The sequence below is a fragment of the Fulmarus glacialis genome, unplaced genomic scaffold (genome assembly GCF_000690835.1).
Source record: "Fulmarus glacialis isolate BGI_N327 unplaced genomic scaffold, ASM69083v1 scaffold2982, whole genome shotgun sequence".
Taxonomy (NCBI): Eukaryota; Metazoa; Chordata; class Aves; order Procellariiformes; family Procellariidae; genus Fulmarus; species Fulmarus glacialis.
The window spans coordinates 75,521-102,874 of NW_009195773.1; the positions used below are offsets into that span (position 1 = coordinate 75,521).

General features: G+C 39.5%; 1 protein-coding gene across 1 annotated transcript in view; it reads left to right on the forward strand.

The window, feature by feature from the left end:
- The first annotated feature begins 13,990 nt into the window (after positions 1–13,990).
- Positions 13,991–27,354, forward strand: part of PTPRO (protein tyrosine phosphatase, receptor type, O) — a 65,877-nt gene continuing 52,513 nt past the window's right edge. Inside the window, exons 1-4 of the mRNA XM_009588186.1 lie at positions 13,991–14,270; positions 22,898–23,056; positions 25,054–25,206; positions 26,816–27,262. Of these exons, the coding sequence (XP_009586481.1) occupies positions 14,231–14,270; positions 22,898–23,056; positions 25,054–25,206; positions 26,816–27,262 (799 nt within the window). The 5' untranslated portion in view covers positions 13,991–14,230. The remainder of the gene's footprint in view (positions 14,271–22,897; positions 23,057–25,053; positions 25,207–26,815; positions 27,263–27,354) is intronic.

Genomic DNA, 27,354 nt, shown 5'->3' on the forward strand with positions numbered 1-27,354 from the left:
CGGCTCATGGGCTGAACAGGCTCCAATGCACTGTTCTGCACCAGGCACAATACTGGACCTCCTGTTATTTCTCGGAGCTGCAAAAGGAGAAAACTTTGATTATTAAGTGAAACAGATATGATCTTGAATCTTTCTTTAGATCTCAAAATCTTCTGCTCCTCCACAAGCTTCTTGTCAGGTTAGGGAACTAGCAATGTGGCAAGAGTCTGGGATAATAACACCTTGTATCTCATAGTGGCGTGAAGAGGAAAATTTTGAGGAGTTCAGATGTGTCGGTGTGAGGCACAGAGCCTCATCTTAGGGAATGAAATTGTTATGCTCATAAAGATCACTCTGAATTGCAAAGCTGTCCAGGACTATAAAGATGTAGCTCTTTCATATTATTTTTGCTTCTGCATGCCTTGGTAACAATCGGTGTGGTGTGATTTTTTGATTTCACACTTGCTAATTGCTATATGTTTCAGGAGCACGTGTCAGTTTTGTTTCACAGCAAGAGCCCTAATTGTGAATAACTCCTCATTGCAGCTGTGCACTTTCAAATCTATTCTAGGTTAGTCGAAAAAGTCACACATTATGACAGTATGAAGCACTCAGAAAGAAGCCCGTTTTTATGACAGAGGTGAAGACGAGTTACACCGAGGCAGTGTGTTTTGAGAGAATAATAGATCTCCCAAATCTGTATTCATCTGCACATATTACTTTGTACATAATGGGACTTTCATCTGGTTCAAGGAATACAGGACAAATTATTTCACAAGGATGGTATGTCCTTGTACTGTTTTTCCAGTGAATTGGACACAAATAGTTCTTCCATTACCATCACTCATGCATGCCTTTTTTCCCCCTTTCAAGTAGAGACAAACAGGAAAAAAACCCCCAACATTTCTCCAGCTTCTGCTTTACTGTGGCCGATACTAAGACATTCCTGCAAACTCTAGTGTGGGTCTAGTATTTTCTGTTTATGCAGACTTTCTGCACTTGTGCGCATCTGTATAAGGACATCGATGTTCTTCTCTTGCTGTCTTTTTGGTATGCAAAGTGTGAGAACTGAATGAAGAGCTCATAGGGCTAATAAGATGAGAAAGAAGAATACCGTCAAATGGATTATAGTTTATTCATAAACATGCAAATACTTAATGCAAGTATGGATGTTCACTCTTTCACACACATACTAAGAGATGTATTTGCAGCAGCAGGGATAAGCAGAGCATGGCCAATTTGGTTACCATAGATAAATACATCTTTGCTTATAGGCTGAGCTGTGGTAACTGATTGTGTTTATGATCCATGGTTTTTTTTGGTAATTTAAACAAATGATGGTGCTTGAAGTGAACTCAGAGTATGCACCTCGTCTGTTACTGCTGGTGTTTCATTAAGCTGTGGAGAAGCTGTTGCTTGCAAATGACTTTTGGTGCTGCGAGATGTAGGGAGCTCACAGTGCTGTTGGGTGACGGGTTTCTCCTCTGAAGAAAACACGATGACAACACTGAGCCACAACTTTCTTCTGTGTGCTCTCAGCATGCTTGGTATCACTTGAGAAATCATCACAAGAACATGCCTGGAGCTGCAATACTTAATATAATCTATTGTAATTTAGTCACAAAACCCCCCCATCCAAAAACCAAATCTTCTCCCTTCTCTGCTGCTTTAAATTTCTAAAGGCTGATTGGAAACAGCTTTGTCAGGAGCATACTTCTGTCCATTGACTCTCCTGGCACCTGAGTTAGGTGGCAAAAATTACATCAGGAATAAATCTGAGCTGAGAAACAAAAATGTAGTCTGATGTTGATAGTAAAGGGGTTTTATTGCTGTATGGGCACACTGGGCTGGAAGTGGAGGAAAAACTGAAAGATATCAGTAAGGACCTGGTGGAGAATAAGTCAAGAACTTATTTAAAATTTTAAAAAGCTATAAATAACTAACAGAAGCCACTCGTTTGGCTTGGTTACCAAACAGCTTCCATTGCCATGGGGGTTCAGCGCTGCCAGTGTGCATGTTCTTGCACCTTTCTGATGGGTAGGTTGTGTATGTACGTGTACATGAAGGACCGTGCTCTGCAAGTGGAGAGTTTAAAGGTGCACACTTGACTTTTAAAAAAATATCTTGGTGCCCAGCTCCGATTTTTTTAAAGATCTTGTAGATACTTATCTGCATTGTAAGACACCTATATATATTTACAAAACTGATCTTAGTGACTTTTCATGGTCACGTACATGGAAAAAGAAGAACCTGAATTTTGGTATTCCGAAGTACAGGCAGGTCTGCTCACAGGAGGATCATGAAAAATGTTTTGGTTCAGTCAAAGAGTTGGGCAAGAGCTTAGGTAATATATTTATTGCTTGAATTTTGAGTGCAGGAATTGATGAGATAAGAGAGATTTGTATAGTTGCATTGCAGTTATTGAGAAACGACCATACTGAGAATGGCAAATGGCAGCCAGCCAACTAGACTAAAATATTTCTTGCTTGGATTAATGCAAAATGACCAGCGCTCATGTATGGAAGCACCACCTGCTGTGAATTAAAGAAAAGGTGAAAAAATCCATGTCATCATCTCCATTCTTACCTTTCATTGGTGACAAAAATACTTCATAAAATGGAAGAAGCAAACATGGTGAACTCATATCTAGTTTTCCTAGTTAACTAGGAAAGAAAATCATTATCACTTTTAAACTGTGCATATTTTTATATGTCAGAATGATAATATTATATATTGCATTGTCTAGTGACCTGAAAGCTTTTTATATTACCAGTGAGTTAATGCCTATGAAATAAAGCTCAGTAAATATTTACTATGGAGTATGTCTGGGAAAGGTCATGTTGACTCTTTTAAGGTCATGCTGTTTTTAAAATTATCCTTTTCAGAAGAGACAATAAAGGATTAGCATCCTGAGTGAAGATGAGGAAACAGTGTTCTAAAATTATATATTTTTGTTTTGCAGTCAATTCTGCTTTAGGGAACAGACTTCCCATTGACGATTTCCACACACCCTTTTCTCAGTTGACTTTCATCTCTTAGTGTATTAAGCCTTCTCTTGCCTGGCTAGCCATTGTCATGCCTGGGGAAAAGCTCTGTCAGGTATTAAAAGAGAAATATATAAAAGAAAGCTAATGGCTAAGGTTTAATTCTATACATTCTGCATTCAAAGGCTTTATAACTGCCACACCAGCTAGAAATTTAATCTGTATGCTCTCCATACTATTACTGCTGAGCTACCTCAGCCTAAGATACTATGCTGATGAATGTATTTATAAAGGTTTGTCTGCATCCCTGTTGGCCACTGAATAACTGCCAAGTGTAAAAGCCACGTGACAGCAGCAAGGAATAATAATTTGTATGAAGAGAATACCAAATCTGCAGAACAGGGTTCTCAGCATCACCTAATGAACCAAGATTTTTATTATCCTTTGAATGACTTTTTAGCAACCTCACTTCATAAAAGACACAAAACAAATTCGAAGGAAGTTTCAGAGGTTTATTGTTCTTTGGGGACTCAGAAAGAAAGACCTTGATCTCCTGATTGATTCTTGTATGCAGGGCCAGCCTTTGTCACATAGGCAGAGGATTTATGAATGTGCTTACATCTTTCGCTGAGTAGGACCTTTTGTATGCTTAAAGTTATATGCCTTGCTCAGTCATGACCATCACGTACTTTTATACTGCTGAAAAAGAGACTAGCTAAACAAAATTTAAACCTTATAGTATCAACTTAGACAAAAAAGATTAGGAGCCATAATACATAAAAATGGCAATACAAGTCTGAGTTGCAGCTGCCATCATACAATACACAGCTGATGTTTCTGGTCTCATCTGACTCATGATGTTTAAAAGGAAGGTGCACAGACAGAGAAAAGCATCTGCAGAAGGCAGTTTGTTTAATCTTAGGTGGATAAATTGAATTCTTCACATCTGTCTCTCCCTACAGGGTACAGAGGGAGCCTAGATGATGAGATTTTACTGTATGCCCAATTTTTAGTTTGATAAAATGAAGCCAGATGAATCCCACACCAAGTACAGAAGTCTCAGCATAAAAGTTCTGACTAACTTAATGTCATTAAGGCCTCCTCACTTTGAAGATAACAGGATATTCAGTATTTTAGTTCTACGCACAGAGGTGTGCAGAATATTTAAGCAAGTTCTTGTGATAGCACACAAGCGGATCCCAATGAAGGATAAATGTGGTGGCTGTATATCAGAGTAGAAATAGAAGGAATTATTATTTTCTTGATCTGGTAAACACAGTTGCAGAAGATTCTGCTTTCCAGGTTGAAGCCATTAAGCTGCTAGGAGAGGAAGTTGTAGCAGAATTTTATCTTTCACGAGGGCCATATAACACTCAGTAAGCTAGACTGTCATCCCTCCAATAGGTAACAGCAGTCATTCTCCCCTGGCCAGTCTCTTCCTCTGGGCAGGTGGGGTGGCACATGTTACATCTGAAAGGACTTTACCCCACAGCTGAGGATCCTGACTTCATTTCCTAAGCTTTTTGTATTCGCTCCTCTCATTCACTTCCTTCAAGTCAACCTGTGGCAGCTGCACTAAAAACTAAACTTTTGATACACTATGACCAAATAAATCCTGCTGGAGTTATCCCTGCAGGGGAAGGTGGCAGTGACAAGCTCTGAGTTTTTGCAGCGTTAGAGAGTTTGGTAGTGTTCATGACTACTGAGCAGCACACTGCCAGCAGTAGTGTGATGGAGAACTCTTCTGTGGGTAGGAATTTATCAAATCAGTACAAATGGCTGGCTGAGCTGAGCCTAAAGCCGCGCTAGAAATGAATTGAAAATCACGCTGTAGCAAGAACTGAAATGTTCTGTGTGGATTTGCAATTGACCCTGTGCTGTACAGAGAATTACAGAGCTCATCTCTTGCTAGCGATCGAGGAAATGGCATTGGCTGCTTGCCTCTCTTTGAACACAGGTTGGGAAAAAGCAAAAAAAAGCCCACCAAGCAAAACAACCAACCCCCCAAAACCAGCACAGCAAATACTTTAGCAAGAAAAAAAACATTCAACCACAGGAACGATGTATAAATAACATCAGAAAATCTTAGCAGGTTATCTGGTCAGCTCTTGCCAATTTGGAGAACACATGAGCACAACAGGGTAATCAAAGGTTCCACTTGGATCTGTGCTTGAACCTGACTAAGCAATCTTTCAGGGGATAGCCATAGCCACGCTATGGTTATTGCTTTGGGCAGAAAGGTAGTGAGAATTTTAGAGCACAGAATAGGAAGGCTGGTGATCTGGATTTAGACTTTTTCTTTTTTCCTGACCATGCCGTGGCTCCTGTGACCTTTGAAGAAAGGATTGGTGGGTGTTTGGGGCTTTTTTTCTGGGAAGGTTGAGGGGCAGAGTGGCAATAAGGCAGACCACTTGTTTAAGGTTAACTCCAGACCAAACTGAAGTCAGCAGCTTAGATGGGGACAAAACGTACCCCACATCTGCTTCTGGATTTTTCGTGTCAGAAAAACTGATCTGAAACAGAAAATTATTATTTTTTTCTATTAATGGCTACTCATTTCAAATTTCCAAACCTTTCTAGCAGCGTCAGAACATATTTGAAAAAATAGAGGTTTTTGAAAGTACTTAAGAGCATTTTGGTGCCTAATTCCCATTAAAATCACTTGGAGTTATGGAACAAGGAGTTAGGCTCCTGGAATAGCCCCTATCTATAAGTTTATTCACTGGCGTCTAGTCTGTTCTCTTATTATAGATTAACATGGGGGGGAACAGAAAGTCTTGTTCTCTTCCACCATTTCCCACTAAGTTGCTTTGTGATTTCAAATGAATTGGGTAACCACCAGTGGTCTCCAGTTTCTCAGATAAACGAAAACTCTAACTTCCTCCCAGCTGTGCTCTTTGTAGATAATGCAAATAGCAAAGCATTGCATGCTGTCTTTAAGAACTAGTTCACTTGTGCACATACGAAGGCTATATATACACCCTATCAATTCAAAATGAAGGCATTTTCACTTTTGTAGTACCCATAAGGCCCAGTCTCTACCCCTCCGTCATACTCTCTGCCAGAGCACGTAAGACAAAGTTCAGCTGACACCAGTCCAGTCCAGTTCCTCTCAGCTGCACAGCAGTGATGGAGCATGTCATGGTGACAGTTTTCTCATGGTGCAACATCAGTCTTCACGTTCTGTTGAACACCAGGAATTTTCTGTATGACTTTCTAATGTCACCTTTCAGCATCGGTAGCTGTCCAGAAGCTGTTTCAGCATCAGAAGCTTGTATTAAAGACTTCCATCATTTGCACAGGTGAATCCACAATTTTGGAGCAGAAGCACTCAACAGCATGAATGAATTTGTCCTTCATCATCCAGAAAACACGTCTCCTCCGGTATTCCTTCTCATCTCCCATAGGGCACTTTGAAATATAAGACACCTCAAAGATCGTTTGACACCATGGAAAGAGGCATTTCTTTCTAATAATCCAAGTTCTTAAAAATCTACATTAATTTCTCACTCACTCTGCCTTCTCCCTCAGCGTTTTCCTGGAGTGAGCTGTTCCATCTTCTTTCCTCTATGATGGAGAGGGAACTGAAGTATAGTTGGATGTGTTTTGACCTGTAGTCACTGTGCTGTGAAAGCACTTACTCTCAGTTGATGGAGAGTGTGTACATTCTTAGGGTAATGTATATGTGGAGCATACTGTTCAATTAACTCCTTTTCCTGGAAAGTAATCTTTCTTTTCTTTTCCCCCTAACTTCTCCTTTTTGGAATTTAACAGAGGAGGCACGTAACATGAACTTCTCTTCCCACCTGGCCTATGTACATCTCTGATCATATTACATTTGTTCAGGTAGAAATTTGCTTTAACTGTTCTCCCAAAGACAGAACAAGTATTGATTGGAGAAGATAACTACAAGGGCCAGTTTGACAGAGTTAAGGGAATTGACGAGGCAATGTAATATGTCTCCTGTGCCTTTTTTTGTTTTCTGTTATTCACATACAGGCTCAAGTGGGAAGATGCATATTAATTAAAGCACATGGTTCATCTGGCATTTGTATGTGTTTGGTTACATCCACAAGGGATGGCTAACCTTTAATTGCAGAGGCTCCAGAAAGGTCTGAGTGGATAGATGAAAGTGATAGTGGTTGGGGAAGGGGACCAAATTCATATTTGCTTTCAGAAGAATTATCCTTTTTGACATAATTTTAGTACTAGAGAGAAGCTAAAAGTCTGGAGTGGAGAGAAACCGAACTATATCTGCCCAAGAGTGAATTCCTGTTGTATTTGGGTGTATATGTGCAGTTAGGATCCATAATAGGCAGAAATGCCATCCGTGAAGTTCTAAACTATTTTTAAACTTTGTCAACATCAAGGTCTCTGGATCACTGTGCTTGGGTTTTGCCCTTTTCAGTTTGCACTAGAAAGATGCAATAGAAATATGTATTTAGCAATAATTTATTAAATATTGGATATGCTAACAAGGCGTATAAGATACTAGCCTTACTGAATGCAAACATTTCTGTTTCACATATTTAGCATTCTGGCATTTACTTAATGCTATCATAATAGCAGTTGATAGTGTCAAGAAAGATTTCCTTCCAGTGGCTCTAAAGTAGATTATTAACTTTAGAATGGTAGCAAAACGTGATGGACTGTACATACCGTATTGACGTTTGCTTAAAAACCGCCCTCATATTCTGAGTTTTTGCACAAGAGGGTGAAAAAAAAACCCTGTCCCTTTAAAACTGTCTCCCAGAGCAAAGAAATGTTGAGGCTCATTTATAAAATATGACTAGCAGATTGTTATTACTGGCTTTTTAAGACTGAGAATAGCAACAGTGCTGAGGACACTATTCATAGAGCAGAATGCCAGAATGGTGTGTTAACCTCAATCAAGCATCATAAATTATTGAGAACTGCTGCTTTTGCTGTCTTTTCACTTAAAATATTCCTTTTTGCATGGAAAATCTGGAAGATAAGGATTTCCATTTCTCCCATGGAGTATTTCTTCCGAAGAGTATTTGTTAAGGGAAGTTCTCTGCACAACCTGTGGAGAAGTGTAGATAAAAACAAAAGCCCCAGGAATAAATTTCCTTATTTTCAAGAAGTCTTTACATTTTTGTTACAAATCTGTAACACTTTTGTTCACACTCTTGAAGACCATTTCAAACAATCCTTTCCTCTTGCAGTCAACGCGTCAAGTTTGTGCCTGCTCCAGAATTCACTGAAACATGTGGAAAGCTCAGGACGTACTTTCTTCCCTAAATTCTAGAAGGATGACTTTACCTTTTTTGTTAAGACTGTAGGATCTAATAACAATATCTAACAATTCCAAAGAAGCCTCTGTGTGTTGCAATTTCACCCCATCCTTATCTATGCTCAGAGAGGATCTTTCTCAGGTCATGGCTATGAGAACTGCTTTTTCTGAGACTGCCTGTACCTTTTTGTGAAACCATATCAGTTTCAGTCATATGAAATGTTTTTTATTGAGAGCCTTTGAAATGAGACTGCCTGTACCTTTTTGTGAAACCGTATCGGTTTCAGTCACATGAAATGTTTTTTATTGAGAGCCTTTGAAACAAGAGTAAAGAGACTGGATGTGGAACATAAACAGTGTAAGGTTTGATGTTGCAACATTTAGCAGAAAATACTCTGTGAAGAGTATGAGCAGGGAGCTGTGAAAATGAGAAAGATGTGGTATTGGGCTGAGCCAGATGATGCAGTAATGACGGAAGTAAGGTGTGAACCTGAAAGGTCATCTAAAGTAAAGTTTTAAGTATTAATTCGTACTTCGAAACACAGCTAAATTGTGTGAAACCAGAGTCTGTTGCCTGTTCTGGATGGTGACTTCACTTTGCAACAGAAGGGAGTTTTAGAGACCCCTCCTTTTTCCAGCTGTAAAGGATTGGAAGGTGACTGGGATCATCCCAAAACTGTGATGTCTCTAGCCTGCACAGAGAGAGAGAGAAAGAATTTTATAAAATAAATTACTAAAAGAGTTTAAATAGGCCAGAATTTGTCTCTGTTCCCTGCACGGTGACTCACATGAAACAATAAATTTCCAACAAGTGAATAGTAAATTTATTGGAGATAATATTCCAATTTCTGAATAAAATGAATTTTTCTTCAGTATCATTTGTCACCATCAGAAGAAAAACATTAGGAAGCTGGTGCAAAAATACTGTGACGTGACTTTTATGCATGTTTTGCAATGGTATTTATTTTGTGAAATTTCTTATGGGCTTTCTGTGGAGGTACCACTGCAAGATTATAGCAGAGGCCAAGATCCTGAAATCTGGATCCTGGTCCTATCTTTGTTATAAGGCTTGGACTCACTGCACCTGGCGACAGAGGACTGCAGGAGTTTTGCCAAGCCGGGAGCACGGACCCTTTGGCTGCTCAGTGCACTTTCAAAAGTAATTCAGATCTCAGGTACTCTGTCTAAAAAGGTCATCCTGGCTCTCAGTCATCCCATTTAAGTACCTAAAATTAAGTAAGATGAATCTTGGTGAGAATGAGTCATCATGTGATTTAGAATGAAATTAGCAGTATTGGCCACTGGAACAAAATATATCTTAGTAGAATCACTCCAGTATTTCATCCAAGAGGTCTGGATGTAGTGTTTGGTATTGTCTTGTAATACTTACATTGATGTTATTTTTGACCACCATTATACAGCAGATGATCATAATGGTACTTTTGCCCTAAGTAGTAGATCCTCATAGCTTTAAAATTTACTCCTGCTTTGGGATTTCAGATGCCCACTTTGAAAACTCTGTGATACTTCTGGGTTTACTCTATAAGAGCTGACAGAAGTCAGATTTGTTCAGGGTCTTAGTTCCACTTGTCTAGCATTAGATAACGTGATGCATTTACCAGTACTTTAATTTTACAGAGCTGATGAGCATCCACAGCTCCTCCTAAAGTCAGCAGAACATGTAACTATGTGCACTTTTGATAACTGGGTCCTGGCCCAATGTGTTTCAGAGTGAGACATTCAAAAGCTGAAGTACATAAAATTAGCAGCTGGTTTGCAACTTTGATCTCTTCCTCATGTGTAAAACTCATACTGTTTTAGGGGAATAAACTGAGGATATAGACTTCTGAAAAGAGAACTCTGAGCTCTGCTGCACACCATTTATTTTCCTATTACTCTTTGAATATTGTTTATTTGACATGTTGTATATCTCCTTGCCTCCCCCTCCTTTTTATTTTAATTGGACCTGGTTATTGGCTGGAAATTCCACGAGCATGACTCATCCCTGCTCTGGAAATGACTGTGAACAGGCATCACATTGTAGGATTTACTTCCACCCCCCCTTTTTTTTCCCTAAGTGTTTTAGTGTGGCACGAGCTTGTAATAATAAACTAGGAAGGAAGTTGGAGCTAATCATTTGGTTCTGAATGCACAAGCCCTGCCAAATTTCCCCACAGGCATGAAACAGCCGCTCAAGCTGTGACACCAGCAAATTAAATCCTGGAGGTAGCTGACCAGAAGTAATGAAATGTGTATTTACCATACTGATGCTGTCAGTCCTAAGACACACTGGCTTTACAATCTAGTTAAGTGGGGCATGTTTGTCACTTCCAGCAGTGCTTAGAAAAAATACTCATGTTGTCCCTAGCCTTCTTCCCAAAATCTCGGTCCTGGCTGGTAACCCTTACCTCATACAACATGAAGAACAGGATGCCCAGCATGGTCTGTTCTTTTAAAACACTGCCAAAGTGATCCATACCCAAAGGAGATAAGTGATCTCATTTTATGACATGTTAATTGCCAAGCCTTTTTATTCATCCCTTATCTGCCACTGCATTCTATAAACCAAACCTTAGATCTGAAATGAAAGGATAAAAATGATTTCAGGAGCCAATGGATAATAAACAACAGATGCCTCCCACAAACCATGTGTCCCGTGCATGCAGCAGTTCAAAAGCCTGGGCACGTACAGGTGTGTGGAAGAGGGCCACATAATCACTGAAAGGGAGGGATGCATTATGCAGGTGGGCGAAGGCGTGGGACGGATAAGCCACACCGCTACTGAAGAGATGTCACTCAAAAAATGCATGTGCATCATGGCAGCAGTGGTTCAAAAGCATCTGGACACAGGCACATGTAGGAGGGAGGCTGTCATTTCACAATCCCCACGTGCTTAGGAGATGAAGGACTCAAAAAAAGTTATTTTCCCCAGGCAGCTGTGGTCATAGGTAATGATAGCATATATCTGTGAGGTTTCTATGTATTTAGCTAGCAGAGGCATGTTATGCTAATTGTGTGAGAACTATTGAAGAAGGTTAGTGGGTCATTCACTGAATGGTACTTTCTGTGAATTCAAGAAAACATTGCGAAGGGAAAAATAAAAGTACGGTCTTCAACATGGTTAATACAATACCCATGAAAGAATCAAAGAATAAAATCACACCCCATATGAGCAGTCTGAAAGCATCTAATTATATCCTAGGAATGTCTATAAGTCTGCAATTATATGCTTAATTTCCAGCTGTACTTGATTAACATCACAAATGATTTATAATACCACTAAACACAAGGAACTTGCATTGAACTGTTTGTTGGCACGTATAAATTTGTTGGGCTCTTTTGTCTGTCTCTTCATAGCAAGGTAGGCATGTTGAGTTAGTACCACGCAATTCAGTGGCGAAGCTGAGGGAAGGCTAGAGATAACATCGTTCTCTTTCCTCTAGCGAAACATTCAAACGCAACTTTATGGAAGGTCAAAACTCACTGACTTCTATGGGATTATACATGCACTTCAAGCTTAATATGTAGAAATAACCTTTCTGAATCAGGTCTGTTTTTCTGTGCTCGGCCTTGGAAGATAACCATGCTTTCTGTGATACAATAGGGCACATGCTTCTGGAAAGCCAGTGTGTGGGTGCCTTCCTTCTCCTGTCTTCCCGCATCAGGAAAGCTGAAGCAGGAATCATTCCACATTTTCTTAGCGTGGGGAGAATGGAGAGGAAGAAGGATAGGAGAACCTCCACTTGGTTTTGACCAGATCTAAACATAAGGGAAGTGGTTGAATCACCATCCTTGGAAGTATTTAAAAGACGTGTAGATGTGGCGCTTAGGGACATGGTTTAGTGGGCATGGTGGTGTTGGGCTGATGGTTGGACTCGATGATCTTAGAGGTCTTTTCCAACCTAATGATTCTATGATTCTATAATCCCCAGTTAAAAGTTTGAATCTGTGTGGATCCAAATGTTGGATCAGGATTTAAGGCAAAATACAAACACTTGAAATGTGGTATTTTGATCTACTCAAGGGTAAGCTTGTTGAATTCAGCTGAGGCTAAGGAAAACACATGGAAGCTTTTGCATAATTGTAGTCTTACACTGTAAACCTTTTGGAGAAATTGCTCTGCCATCTGTGAAAGATTACCCAGAATTCCACACCAAAGTATTCATCCATTGATAACATTGGCTTATATAATTTTAGCAACTTAAAAGCCATTTTTTGAAAGACTAATCAAAGCAAACCTGAAATCAGCAGCTGAAGTTGCATTGCCTCTATTTTTAATCTCAGGCTTGAAGCTGTCTAGACTGGTTATCCTATTTGGGCTGGACAACTTACACACTTGCTACCTATACAGTTGTTACTTTGTTCTCATGTTGGGTCAGATGAGTGGGTTTGCTTAGGTCCTTTCTTCTCAAGCCTATAGTTTTGCCTATAAGGTGATATGACCTTAGGTACACTTAAGCCCAATGTTAAAAGCATAAATATATGTAAAGGCAAACTACTGTTATTTAAAATCTTACTGTTATTTAAAATCCCAGAACTATTGAATTATTTGTCTTTGGGGTTTTTTTTGGGTTTTTTGAGTGACAGGAGTTGGCAATACCGTATGTGTGAATTCCAAATAGGGAGCCTGGCTCCTGCAGCATAAATTGAAAAAAGATTATTCTTGTGGAAGAATCCCCACTAAACAAAACTACAAGAAGGCAGGAGGTAGCCAAGTTGCTAGAATTACTCTCTGAAGGAGGTGTCTAGCTCTCTGGTACAGGAACAACTTGATTGAATGAGTAAGTTGCAAACTAGCCATCGTTGCCCGCCCTGACCTCCAAATAGAGCTCTCAGCCTGTGAAATATGAAGGAGAAAAAGATACCATGGAGTGGGGAACTGAAAATGGCAGATATTACAGTTTTCACTGGGGGTAAAAAAATTCTAAGCAGCAGCATGGCCTAATAAACAAAAAGACAACTCTTGATTAAAGCTTGAACTTTTCCTTCTCATTAATTACCATGAATCTGTTTTGGAATTCCTGTAGAGAACAAGTGCTTCTTGCTGACAGCTGGTTTGCAATTAATAAAAAGGAAAGTGTTTTCAGCTGGCAATGACGTAACATGCTCATGTTATACGAAAACAAGGTTAAATTGCTCCTTTCTCCCTACTACTAATAAAAGAAATATTGAAAATGAAATGTTGTAGCTTAGGAAATAAAAAGTGCCAGCCAAAGCCGTGGACATATCTTATCACCTGGTACTTGCTGGAATTGACATATTTGGAAAAGCTTAGTCAGTGCCAAAAATTATTCTTCAGTTGCAGGCTTTCAGAATATATTTCGTTGAAGAATATATGATCCTGTTTCTGCAAGATAAGAGTGTCTTGATTTAATCATCTCTTTTTTGGGATTTAACTGACTTACTCTTTGTGGCTTTATTGGAAATCCTCTTGCCCCTGATACCCTTTTTAATCTCATCCTTCTTCTGCTCTACACCACCTTCTGTCAGGAAAGAATGGCGGAAGGCTTTGTTCCTCGGGATGTAAGGGATGGAGTAGCCAGAGTGTCAGAAAGCACACGGCAGAGAGACTGGCCTGATAATCAGATGCCTGTGGAATTTGGCTGACTGTGAATTGTATTCTGAAAAAATTTCTAGGGTTTGATGTTAATTGTCTTGCAGAATATTAAACGTAACTTTATCACAAATATAACATGAATATCCTATGAATACCAAGGGAAATGTGTAAAAGTGAAATAATAGATTTTACTTCAGCAAAGTCTTTATTCTTGTCTTGTAGAATGCAGAACCTTTCCAGGTTACTGTCCGAGAAGACAATTGTATCATTGTCTCCCTGGAAGCATCTGATGTGGTGAGCTCATCCTCTGTATATGTTGTGAAGATAGCTGGAGAATCCAAGAACTACTTTTTCCAGTTCGAAGAATTCAATAGCACTTTACCTGCCCCTGTGGTTTTTAATGCCAAATACCATGGCCTATATTACATAGTAACTCTGTTGGTAGTGAACTCAAATATGGTTTCCAAGTCAGCAAGATCAATCACTGTGTTAACCAGTAAGTAATACCTTATTCTTTTTTTCTTCCGATTCTTCTTTCTGTGTGTGTTTTTTTTCTCCAGAAGTTTTTCTTGTGGAGAAGGCTGGGTGGGATTCTTTTGTTTTCAATAGGTCCTGTGTAGGATGAATCCCTGTATAAGAACAGTAGGGAATATGTGTTGAGAAGGCTTGTGCGTGAAAATTCACAAGGTCTGGGCAAGAAGAAAGGGACAGCTGTGGGTTTCACCCGGGTGACCCTTCCTGAACACGAACTGGAGAGGTTTAACATACTGAAAGAAGTGATGGATGAACCTCATTTCCAGATGTTCATCCTAAACGCTTTGAACCAGGAGTTCCAAAAATCTAGTAAAAGGCATAAAAATTATCAACTGACATTTCAGTGTAAGCACTCCTGTTACATGGTGAGGTATATTCTGTTTCAAATGCTATAACAATGTTCTTTGATTGCTAATATATCAAAGCAGTACTAAACCTGGAAAGCAGATAGTAGTCACCATGTGTTTCTGCCAGTACAGCTGAAGATTTTTGTGATGGAGACCATACCTGTAGTAGTCTTTCTCTGACTACCTCCAGGTGCATTGATCCTGGGGGAGAGGTGTAATTTTGTTTGCTCTGTCATTATGTGAAGAACCAGAGATTTCTGTGTGATTCCTGCCATATTTCTGGCTCTACTGTTGCTCCAGAACTGTTTCCATGTGCCAACCTGAAAACAATTTGTAGAATATAAAATGATTTCTTCATCTGGAAGACAGATTCAAGAAAGGAGAGGCAAAAAAATTATTTGGGTGGGGCAAAACCAATTTCCAGATTTCTTTGTTTTGCTAAATGGCACCTTAGAATCTATGGACAGTTTTAGTTGGCTTGTAGATGAAGAATGTTTATGATTTTGTGTACTTATATTATTCTGTCAATGAGGAATGCCATCCACTGTAATGACATTCAAAGCATATTACTGAAGCCTTATATGTTACTGAGTGAGGTGCTTGAAACTTAGGAGTAACCAGATTTTGCATCATCTATACATTCTTCAGCCTTCCCTTGTGTGCTCAAGTTGTGCCCTGATGAGGACAACCATGAAGGGTTCCATGGGAAAAACATCATGGGGTTGGATAGTGCAAGTCTTTCGTAAGGTATACGTGCAAGAACATCTATGTGTAGCAGACAATTTAAGGGTTGATAAGCAGCCTGAATTTCCTTTTCTTTGACTGCTTTAACCTTGCAGACAGACAAAGTAATAATTCTAATCCAATTTCCTATTTTATGGTTTGTTTGTTTTCTTAAAAGAAAATAATGGAAGCATCAGGTGTCGTATACAACTGAAAAAAATGCCTCACTATGCATTTCCAGCGGGTCTTGAATGCTGCGCTCGCAGTCGTGCAGCAGGGCTCATTGCTGTTTGATTTCCAGGGCCCACGAGGGTCATTGGTAGCAGGGGAAGGTGTGATCCAGGATAGCAGATGGAACACACACTCCCGTGCAGGGAATCTCTGAAGGAAGAAGGGAGCCAGTGTCACTCAGCCCATCAAAGCCAGCCCCAGATTTCCCATTTCTGGCTCGGGGGTTTCCACAAGGGTTCCCGAAAGAGCGTCAGGTTGACGGCTCCAAGGGGCATAGCCCACGTGGCTCTCACTCCTCCAAGGCTTGACGGTGTCCTTTCCGACAGAAAGGAGCCCACCCCTTTTCACCACCTGTCTCACGCGGGTGCGCTGGCAGCTTCTCAGGGTTTCCTGCTGTGGCCTCCGCTGCTCACCCAGACCTCGGAAGGGCCAGCCATTTTGGCAGTCAGCCAGTGCTGCTTGAGGAACTCATGTTACAAGAAGAGAACAGCAAATTTCACTGGTTTTGCCTCAACAGAAAGACAACCCGGAAAAGAAAGCACATTTTTGCAGGCAGCGTTGAAGGATGCTGTACCGAGCACTAAAAGTATGCTGTAAATTGTGAGCTTTGCGAGGGAAAGGACCCAGTCCCCTCCCTAGTATTTTCTGTTAGGCAGACTGATGAGTGCTAGCTCTCATGTAGCAGCCTCAGCTACTAACATTGCTCCTCTTTTCGAGCACAAGGCTACAGGAATGAAAGTAAATTTGGAATGAAAAGACAGTGTAGCAGGCTGGGCTTTTTAAGGTATATTTCAGTGCGGTGCTTTTGGGAAGAGATCTTAAAACTCATGTAGTGACCATTAGCTTCTCCTGCAAAACTGCATTAGGTGATCATTGGTTTTCATTTTCTTTTTTTAATTTTTCCTTTTATTGGTATTGTCCACTGCCTGTTTTACATCATTTTCTGACTATTAATTAACTTGGGATTTTTGGCAGGCAATAATTAGGATAGATTCATATTTTTCTTCATGCCATATGCTCTTTCTGCCTGTTTAACATCCTTAGTTTATTTTAACCATGCAAAGACATACAACCATCTAATTTATTCCATCTATATCTTACACATGAAAACATGGCACGTTGCAACTAGCTTCCAGGACGAAATTAATTCCTGCTCTGATTTCATTGGTATCAGGAGAGCTTTATCAGTTGCAGATTGGCCCCATTCATTAGGCTGCCACAAGATAAATCAAGGAGGATAGCCAATGATGCCAATGTGGTTATTCCCAAGGCTGTACTCTGATATTTCACAATAGTTTTCTGGGATCTCCTGATGTCTGCAAAGGAGTCAGTGCAGGGAGATGTAGTCTTTCAGCTTGGTCATATGCTGTAGATCTGAGTTTCACACAGAGCAGCGTGCATCCAAATTGTGCATGTCAAAATGAGAGCAAGGTCCTTCAAAGAGATTGCCTACTTAGAAATTCAGTGAGAGTCGTGAAAGACCTGTGCTTTCTGATGGTATATCTGATGACATTTCCTTTTTCCTATTCACATCCCTCAGCGATGTGCTGCTTCTCAGCATATTGGCAAGAAAAAGGTGTGTCTCTTCACAGGTTGAAACTTCATCCCACTTAAGTCAGAGAAGACTTTTGTTTTACCCCCAAAGGTTTCTGTCCAGAAAAAAAAGATTCCTCAAGAGAGAGATGATTTAAAAGCTAACAAAATCTATATTTTATACATTATATATGCATAAATAATTATGTGTATATAAATACATATAAATATATGTGTGCATAAATATGTACAAATAAAAATATAAAATATCTTAACATTATATAAATATACATATATGCATGTATGTATGCTACCATTTGAGGCTTCTATTGTTAATGTGGGCCTTCTCTACAGGACTGAAGAGTTTATTTTCTGCTTGTCTCTGATTGGAATAATTTCAGGGCTTTCTCATGTTAATCAAAACCCCACAAACTATAGAGTTTCCTTGTTTAGGTTCTGTAGTCCACATTGTTGTAATGCAAAGTATGAGCTATTTGTTGCAATATTTCTTCTCAGAGCCCAAGGGCTTTGTCAGCTTGAGCACAGCCCAAATCCTTGCATTGCTTCCTGATTTCAGACGTTAGAAGGGCAAGATGAACAGGGCACGTTCAACTCTTAGGAAACCTGTAAAATAGAATTTGAGAAAAAAAAAACACTTTTTCTTCTGATTCCATAGCAAACCTGTGTTCAGCAAATTGGGCTCAGTACTTCACTGAAGAAGAAAAACTGAAACCCTGACCACTTATTATTAAAGGTCCCTGTGATGGTTTTCACAAGAATAGGTGTGTGAATCTCACTGTCCTGGCCAGATTCCTGTGTGTGCAATTGTGTTGTGCCTATCAAAATGACTTTCCTTCCAGTTTTCAGTCTGGACAAGGTTAGACATTGTTCTGGTATCTAACACAATTATTTCAAACCTGCTTTTTTCTGCTCTTGGAGTTTTGCCTTTTCAACGGGAGTGAAGTAACTCCAGAATTTATATAATTAATTCAGTGTTTTGCAATATTTGAAAAAAAGTTCCACCTTATTACTAATTGGTTTTAAGGCAGTTTATGAGAGAAATAAAGAAAATGGATGTAAAATCAGTGACTGAAATTCTCACTCATTCTCCATTTTCCCAGCTTGAAGCCTTGTTTTATTCTTCCCAGGGTGACTCATACCCATATAGCCTTTTTTTTTTTTAAATTCACTGTCAATTTTTGTTGTGAAGGAAAAAATGTTAGTACATTTGAAGGAATGGGGAAAGCAGTACATTGCAAAGCTATTGTGTGCTGTGGGAAAAACGTATCTCTGCTGGGAATTGGAGAAATCAGAATCTCGGGATCTCTGAGGGTAATTAAGAGCAGCTTTGCCTGACTTTTATTTTAGCTTGTGATTAGGAGTTTTGAGTGGTAAATGTCTCATTGTTTCAAAAGCCGATGGTTCCTTACATAAATCACTGTAAAATATATTCCCTTTAGGGAAAGTTCTGCCTCTGCCTCTTCTACAAAAAATATTCTCCTCAAGAGACCAGCGGGCCTGCTGCCTGGGACTCTGATCTCTTCAGTTCTCAGAAAGTAATTGGCATTAGACCTAGTTAATGCTCGGTTGTCGTTGTGCCAGATGCTGAAGGAAGTGATTCAGCAGGTCGAATCCTTTCCTCTGGCTCATTAATGGATCAGAGCCGTTGAAGTAAGAGCTTCAGAGGTTTTTTTCCAATGAAATGTAAAACTTAAGCCCTTCATGCTTTTGTTTCTTAAAGTACGACATAGCACATCTTTAAAAAGGCTGGCTCTCTGTAGCAGCCCTAATTTTGAAACGTAACTCAGAAGAACATTTAGGTCCATTAGTGCTCAGCTTTCCCCAGCAAACAAATCATGTTATCCCCTTTTTAAGGTGAATAAAAGCCTCCCTCACAATCAAAGAAACAAGAAGAACTGCAACTGTATGAGTACTTTTTCTGCCATAATTTCCTTTGAAAGGCTGATTTAAAGTACTGGCCTAAATCTGTTCAAGAACAACAGATGCACCTTTGTTCTTGTGACAACATTATTTTTTAGTTTGTATTGTCTTCTTATTTGTCATCTTATGTGGGCATCTAGAAATTGCCGTATATACCATCATTACTCGGATACTACTTTCACTTACATTCCCCTTTCATAAGCAATTGCACATGGTATCCTCTATTACGTAGCATAAAGTTGAACATTATCTTCCTAAAGTATTAAACAGCAGCTGTTTAATCTCAGAAATGGTTGCTTTTTAGCAAGAGATAAAATGATCCCTAAAGTTTATAGCATAATGGAAGCTTTACCCTGGCTATGACTTACTCCCAGTAACTATATAGATATAGAAATAGTGTCACCCTGGGGAGAAAGTTATGTAGTTCACAACTTCTTCATGTGAATAAAGGGGATTACCCACGGGAGTTAGGTCACTCCACTAATGGGGCTTCTCTTTTATAAAAGTCATGATATGAAGGTAAATCATGATTAATTTGGGTTTGAGTGTGAGAAGCAAGAGAATTGATCTCAGTCCCATTCAACCACATGTAATACTACATCTAAGCTACCATAGTAATCAGTCATTAATTGAATCTGTAGTGTGACCCGATCTACGAGTATTAAAACCAAATTGATTTGGACTGGAATATGGTACTTATTTTTCAATGTACTTTTTTTTTTTCCACTGAATGGCAAACGGTAATGTGTCTGGCACAGATTGAATGCATTAATGGAGGATTTAGCATCCAGAATTTTCCAGGGCATTTGAGGAAGAGGTTAGCAGCATTTATTATGCTAGCTTGGTGTTTGTATAATGCAAGCTATGTGCTAAATGCAAAATGCTGTAGAGACCAGGAGAAACACAGAAGTTAAGTTTCTCATACACAGATATAATGGGAAAGCAGTTGCTATAGGAGCAGCAAATTCTGAGACACTAAGAAAATAGGCGAATTTAGGTCTTGATTCTGCAAGCTTGTCTATGTGCTTTTAATATAATCTGTAAGTCTAAAAATAAAGAGATTGTACACGAAGATGTGCCTTACACATGCTATTAGAGGGACACTGAAATTTTCTTCTATAATATGACTTCAGACGTCAAGGTAGGGCAGAGCATTTATAAAGCTCTAAGTTTTCTGAAGTATTATATTACACTTTATTTGGGCTATTTCTTGAGAACCACTGAAATCTGTGAAAAGCTGGATCCTAAATACTGAAAACTGTAAAATTAAAAAGACCAGACTGTTTATGCTCTGAATTACAAATATAGAGAGTGAAGAGTCACATTTTACATATTCTTTAAGTTTAATAACCCTAGGACCAGTTAGTAAGTGAAAAACAGAACATGATTTTTATCTGCTGAGTGTCCTTTTAATTTCACAGTGTGCAAATAGCTTTTGATGTGAAGATTTGGTGCCGAAGGAAGTAAGATAATGGAAAAATCTTTAAATTGCATTATATCACTCATGCTACTCCGCTAACATCAGCCATGAGCAAGGAGAGGATAGTAGGTGGAAGATAACAACAAGAAAGAGAGTCTGTGGTGATTACTGCTTAATTCAATTATTGGTTAATTAAATCAAAGCATCAGGAGGAAAAATCATTTGAATTAAAAATGAATATAACTTCCATCCTTTATTTGATTTGTTGTAGAAAGGAATAAATGGGGTAATTTAATCACTGACATAAGAAAGTTTCAGTAATTCTTTCAGAAATAAGGAGACCTCAGATGTGAATGAGATAGCAGAAGAAAGCCCAGGGCACACCCGCTAACATGAAAGCTGACTGCATGTAAGAGTTGTGCTATTTAGAGTTTGTTATTGTCATTTAAACTACTGTCGTGTGCTGTGTGAACTGTGATATGAACCCTCTGGTCATGTGGATAGTCAGATCAACTATTTATTTCAGAATAAGCGATGGGAAAAGCCTCAGCAGAAAGAAGAGGGTAGGCTTTGTTTCCTGTGATCTGCTTTACTCCTATTTATTTCTAGCTATCATGAACTGTCAGCAAAATTTTCACAAATCCCATCACTGAAGTGCCTGTTGGTATCTGTGAGATTGGGAGTTTCTGTTTGTAAGTGGTTAACATACAAATATATGGATATTTACATGAAGATAATGAAGCATCTTTGCCATGAAAAATAGTTTAATAATCCCACAACATTGCATTCCCATGCTCTGTCAAAGTTAAAAATGACAACACAACTTCTTCTTAAGACTAGGGGAGAGATTCCATTTGCATCTGTGGCTTTTGCTCTTAGTTGGTTTTTCTTCTCCGCTTCTCATCACATCTGGAAACTTAGTACTGTGGTGAAAATACTGTGCTATTAATTGGGATTTAATTTTCGCTTCCTCTACAGTTTTGCTTTTCCATCCTTGACTAATCTACTCCACCTTCCATGGGATAATTCCACTTTTGAAAACTGATACTGCTCTTCCCTTTCATCTACTCTTTCTCTTGCTCGTTGTGACTCTATGTTCTTTGGGGAAAAATATTTTATTAGTTTTTCTCCAGGGCCTACTGCAGCAGAACTTTGAACTCAAATGTGTCCTCTAAGGCCATGCAAATGAACAGCCTGAATTTTTCAGTGTTCCCTACAGTGTGCAGGAATTAAATCAACATGGTAATATTTATAAGGATGTAGGCATAATTATTGAGGGTGTTGTGCATTAACTACCTCTATTAAAATATGTTACTATGAAAAATTTCAACTAACACTATAACCCTGTTTTGAATATCTGCTTGGCCCTCTTAACCAATGTACAGTTGGGTTGCTATCATTTTTTTCTTGCTGAGGAAAGCATCGAGCAAAAGGCTAATTTTTAAAAAAAATTTCTTTTTTTTTTTTCTGTGGATAAAGAAGGCTGAATAAAACTATGACTCTCTTATTAGCAACAATCCAGACTCCCAGCTGCAGTGAATTGACACAGCTTTCCTTAGTCAACGGAACTGCACTGGTCTAGATGCCACATCACAGGACACAGGCTATTTTTCTTCCTTTTTATAGCCCACCTGGCTCAGAGTTCAGAGCACTAGGTCGGCAGTTCCATGCTTCCCTCCTTTCTGTGCACAAGCTTCCCCTGTGCCCTCCAGTAAACCACTTTACTTCTCCGTACCTCTTCAGTTCTTCATCTGTAAAATAATGGTAATGGTGCTGCTATATTTTGTAGAAGTTTGATGTGGATAAATATGTTGAAGACGGTGGCCCTCTCAGATATGGTAGGAATGGGGACTGTGTAATTACCCATGAAATAAAGAAATGAACACATATCAAAATAGAAAATCTTCATTCAGGTAGCTTCCTTTGGCCGTTACACTAATAAGCTTCTCAGCTCATCTTAAAAGTTCAGATTTATGCCAAAGTTATAAGCAATTTCAAGTGGTTTGTTGTTTTTGTCTGGGCACATTTACATGATTGGCAAGCATTAAAGATGAAAATCTTTCTGGAGTCATGACTGTGAGTGCTTAAATAATAATTGCTATTTCAATCTTCTTTTTTCATGGCAAATAAAGAATTTTTTCTTTTAAAGTGTAAGCGTCAAGAACATAAATTGTTTTGTGGGGAAACACACAAATCTTGGCTTTGACAACGTTCCAAGAAGCTTTGCCCCAGACCTCTGTGAAGCCCCAGATATCACCTGGTAGATTTAAGAGTGCCTGTGCCATACCTAGCAAAACCATTTGTTTCTTTGGTGTTGTATATATGTCAAGAACTCAGTTTACCTATTAATCTGCTCCTTTCTTCCTTTTTTCCTTTTATTTGTATATCCTTTAGAACCCCTTCCTGTGACCAGTGTTTCTATCTATGATTACAAACCATCTCCAGAAACAGGAGTGTTGTTTGAAATTCAGTACCCAGAGAAGTACAATGTTTTTACCAGGGTAAATATAAGCTATTGGGAAGGAAAAGACTACCGAACGATGCTGTACAAAGGTAGGAGGAAACTATTCCACTAAAACTTGATGCTAACTCTGCTGGAAACATTTCAAACAGTGGTCTTAGGTGTGGTTTTGGCATGTATTGGTTATAATGATTTATATTTCTCGTAATGTGTTTGTTTATATAATGATCTTTATATCTTTAAGTAAGGGATAGGTCTTTGAATTGAGCTAGTGGTTCACTTTGGATTTAAACCTGCTTCCCATCCTAGTTCTAGTGATGCTTCCTTCTTTTGGATTTTAGAGGAAGACTGGGCGATCTGGATTTTTTTAATCAGTTCTGAAATCAATCTGGGAAGGGATCTCCAATCTCTAGTGCTTCCAAATAAGCATGTACACAAACTCCAAAAAACTTTTCACCTTTTTTTTCATCTTCCTTGCCGCTGTATAATCCAAAACAAAAGAAAAGGAAAAAGGGAAGAAACCCAAAACTCAGTAGGAAGGATAGAGATGCATTTTTGCTTTCTAGATATGGTTGTTGAAATCCCTGGATGACATTCTGTATCAGTTGAAAGCATTAAAAAAGTTCCCAGTCCCTTCCCTCTGGTGAAGGTTTCCTCTGCGGTGAATAGCTGACAGGAGGGCTCTGGGAAGCCCCAGAGCTGGGAAACCCATTCAATATACCTGATTCCTGGTGCAGGATTTAAACCTGGTAGTTCTGTATCACCACAGAGTGACACAGTGCTAATAGTGCTATGCTGTGTAGTACTGTATATTACCATCGCTTTCTGTGTTGTCTCTGAGCTAATAAACCCTGCTGCGTGTTATAGATTTCATTTTTCTTAAAATAATCTAATCAAAGGCAATCAATCTGACAATCTAGACAATCAGTCTAAATACTTTAAACAACGAATCTAACCATCTAAACAATCTAACAAGAGCAAATTCTGCTTTCTTTTTTATTTGTTTAAAACTGAACTCCCTTTTGCCCTGCAGTACAGCTTAAGCATAGCATTTATCTCAAAGATGCAAATGGGACTGTACTACGGAAAGCATCCTAAGAGGTGAGAAAGGTGCCTGCATACCCTGCAGGCCCTGAAACCCCAGTGGCTTAACATTGCATAGTGGCAGTAAAACGCCTTGGAACAATCCAGTAGGTGCTGGACTGAATTTTAGGCACTGAACTAAGGCTCCCAAAGGAGAAGTCTGGCCACTGTAAGCTCTCTCTAAAGTCAGCAGAGGGAGATATGCACCTCCAGAAGGAGGTCAGAAAATTTTGGAGTATCTGCTTCAGTATAGAATGGGGCTAGAAATCACATTTTCAAAGCTGTGAAGTGCCAGAAGTTAGGAAGGGCGATTCTGGATCATAGCACAAAATATAAGTGACTTCTTTCCGGAGAACAAAAGGGATACCAGCAGTAATTTTTGTCTTCTACAGCTAATACATGGTTCCAGGGGCTGTAATGCTGCAGCTGCAGCTGTTGATTAATAAAAAAGTCAACCTGAATTAAGAGATTCACTAATTAACTCGCACACTCCTTCCCGTAGCCAAATAGCCCTAAGCAACTTCTCTTCAGCCCGCACGTGTACCGATGGTGGACATGAGCTCAGCTCTCAGCACCGCGGCTTGCACTCAGTTGCATGGTGGATGGCCCTTTGAGCATCTACCCCGAACATTATGTGTCAGTCAGCAAAAGACCAAGGAGGCTTTTGCGTGCAGCAGCTAAAGGTCTGCAGAAACTGTCAGATGCTCTTTGAGATATTCAGTGTCACGTGGAGCAGGTTGCCAGATTCAGTTCCCTTTCCTGTGAAAAGTAGTTCATGTTTCTTATGCTGGGCTTTTTTTTTTTTTTTAGCAAAGTGGCTTTGACAGCCAGGAAAAATGTTGGCAAACTGAATTATTAGAATTTCATGTCTCAGACCAGGCTGAGCAATGTTTAAACATCCGAAATCTTGCCAGTTCAGCATGTGCAGTTGCATTATCAGAAAGTGAGCATTTGATGTATTTTCCTCTTTTTTTCCTTTCTTCTTTCCTTTTTAAACCTTCTGCAGATTTCTTTAAAGGTAAAACAGTTTTCAATCACTGGCTGCCAGGTATATGCTACAGTAACATCACATTTCAGTTGGTATCAGAAGCAACCTTCAATAAAAGCACGCTAGTGGAATACAGCGGGGTCCAGCATGAGCCCAAACAGCACAGAACAGGTGAAGAAAATGATTATGTGCCGTTTGCTCCAAGTCTGCCTGTCTGCTTTCCTTTCTGCCACGGGACCCAGGGGAGGGTCTGTGTGGGAGCAGTCCTGGGAGCTGCTCCTGGCCAGGAGCATGGGAGGAGGATGCGGCGGCTAGTACATAGGGTTATGTGTACAATACAGTGCAAAGAGAAATTTGCATGAGTGTTTCTGTTATAAAGCTTGCTTCTTAGAAAATAACTTCTGCTTCACGTGAGATATCCTAGGCCTTGTTCTAGGAATTAAATTTTTAAGCCACAGGAATAGCTGCACAGAGCATACTGTTGATCTATCTATATTGGTCTGTCTCCTTGCGCAGTGAATCATAGCTAAACTGTTGGAGAAGGCCTTCCTCATCGTGCAGTCTTTTATCACGGAGAAGAAGAATGTCATAGTCGCCCCACTTGGCAGCCAGTTTATGCCCTGAAGCATGAACTTCTAATTTCCAAGACAGCAATGTTGCAAAGGCTGAAAATTGCATTTGTTCAGGGTCCAGAACTAATTTAATTTGGTCCTGGGATGGTGCCCAAAACTTTCCTGTTAATCTGTTGGACCACAGACATTTTCCAGAGTCCAAAGTGAAATGAACCAGTGGTAAAATCAAAAAGCCGTGTCTTCAGATGAATATGCTGATGTTGGTCCATTGCCTTGGACAGAGCAAAGCCAACTGATGCCAGCTGAGTTCTGTCCTGAGGATCCTAAATATAGTTACCAAGATACTGAGAATGCAACCAACAGGATGACATTTTTCTTCCCTGCTGCCCTCCCGTCCCTCATTCTTTGCACAAATTGCAATGAGATTGTAGTGTCTGGTTTTGTGTTAGTGGCTGCAGCTGGGACAGGGGAGGTGAACAAATTGGTGTGTTATAAGATGCCAGCTTAAAAGGTGCCTGTCAAAATTGTTTGCAGAGGCTACTTGCACTTATCGTGTGTAAGGGCAGAGAGACAAGCAATTACAGTGAGGCAGAAAAAATGCTGTGTGTTCACCTCCTGGCATAAGTTGAAGTAACTTCTTTGCGTGCCAGAATTTTGTCTTCTGGAGACCCAAATCGTAAGACCAAGCTTTCACAAATATTAAAATTTAAACTGATGTTTAAAGCTTGTGAAAAGGTGGCTGCTAAAAGCATATGAAATGCCCTACAGCAACCTGAAGGTCCTGCTTTTTAAATATGAGCTATGCCATATATTAGTTTTGCATATGTTTTTCAATTCATTTCTAGAGAAGTATTTTTTTTCATGATCAATATCTTTCTGGAAGACACAATAAAAACAAATCCACACTCGAGTAGCCTTGCTGCTGTAATAGCACTGAAGTCTGATTTACTGTGACTTCACATCTACTTTTCTTCCTGGTATTCTTGAGTCGTGATTCTTCTGTGAATTTACACTCATCTTGATCCCACTAGAATCACTTCTACTATAAGTATACGTAAGAGAAGGGGGAATCTTAGTAAAAACAAGTTATTTCAAAATATCCCTAGATGCATTGTTTTTCTGCAAACAATATTTTTCTGGGGAATTAACACATCATAAAGGTGCACGGAACATACCTGTTAAAAGACTAACCCTTGCTTCTCTTTTAGTTCCTTACCCACCTCGAAACATTTCTGTTCAGATTGTACCAATCAACAGAAACAACTGGGAAGAGCACAGTGGGAATTTTGCAGAAGAATCATTCATGGGACCACAAGAAATCATAAGGAAAGAAAAACTTAGCCATTTTTCTGACAACCCACCTAACATTCCAGCAGCAAACACATCTGCAGCCTGGCCGGACTACCGCTATAACAGCACTGAGTATGAAACCACATCGCAGCCGTACTGGTGGTCTAACGAAGCTGAGTCGTCAGAGGGTGAAGAGGAGTTTGTCAATGCAGTTTCCAGTGATTATGAGGCCAATGGAGTCAACGCATCTGGAAAACTCACGCCAGAGCCCCACTCCTTCCTTCCTGTACAAATGGTGCTGACCTGGTTACCACCAAAGCCACCTACTGCATTTGATGGTTTCCATATCAATATTGAAAGGGAAGGTAAAACAGAGCCTTATACCCTTTTCATACCCTTTTTCTGTAATTTCATTGGTGGGTTGTCTCCTCTACAAATTATTAATTACCTAGTACTC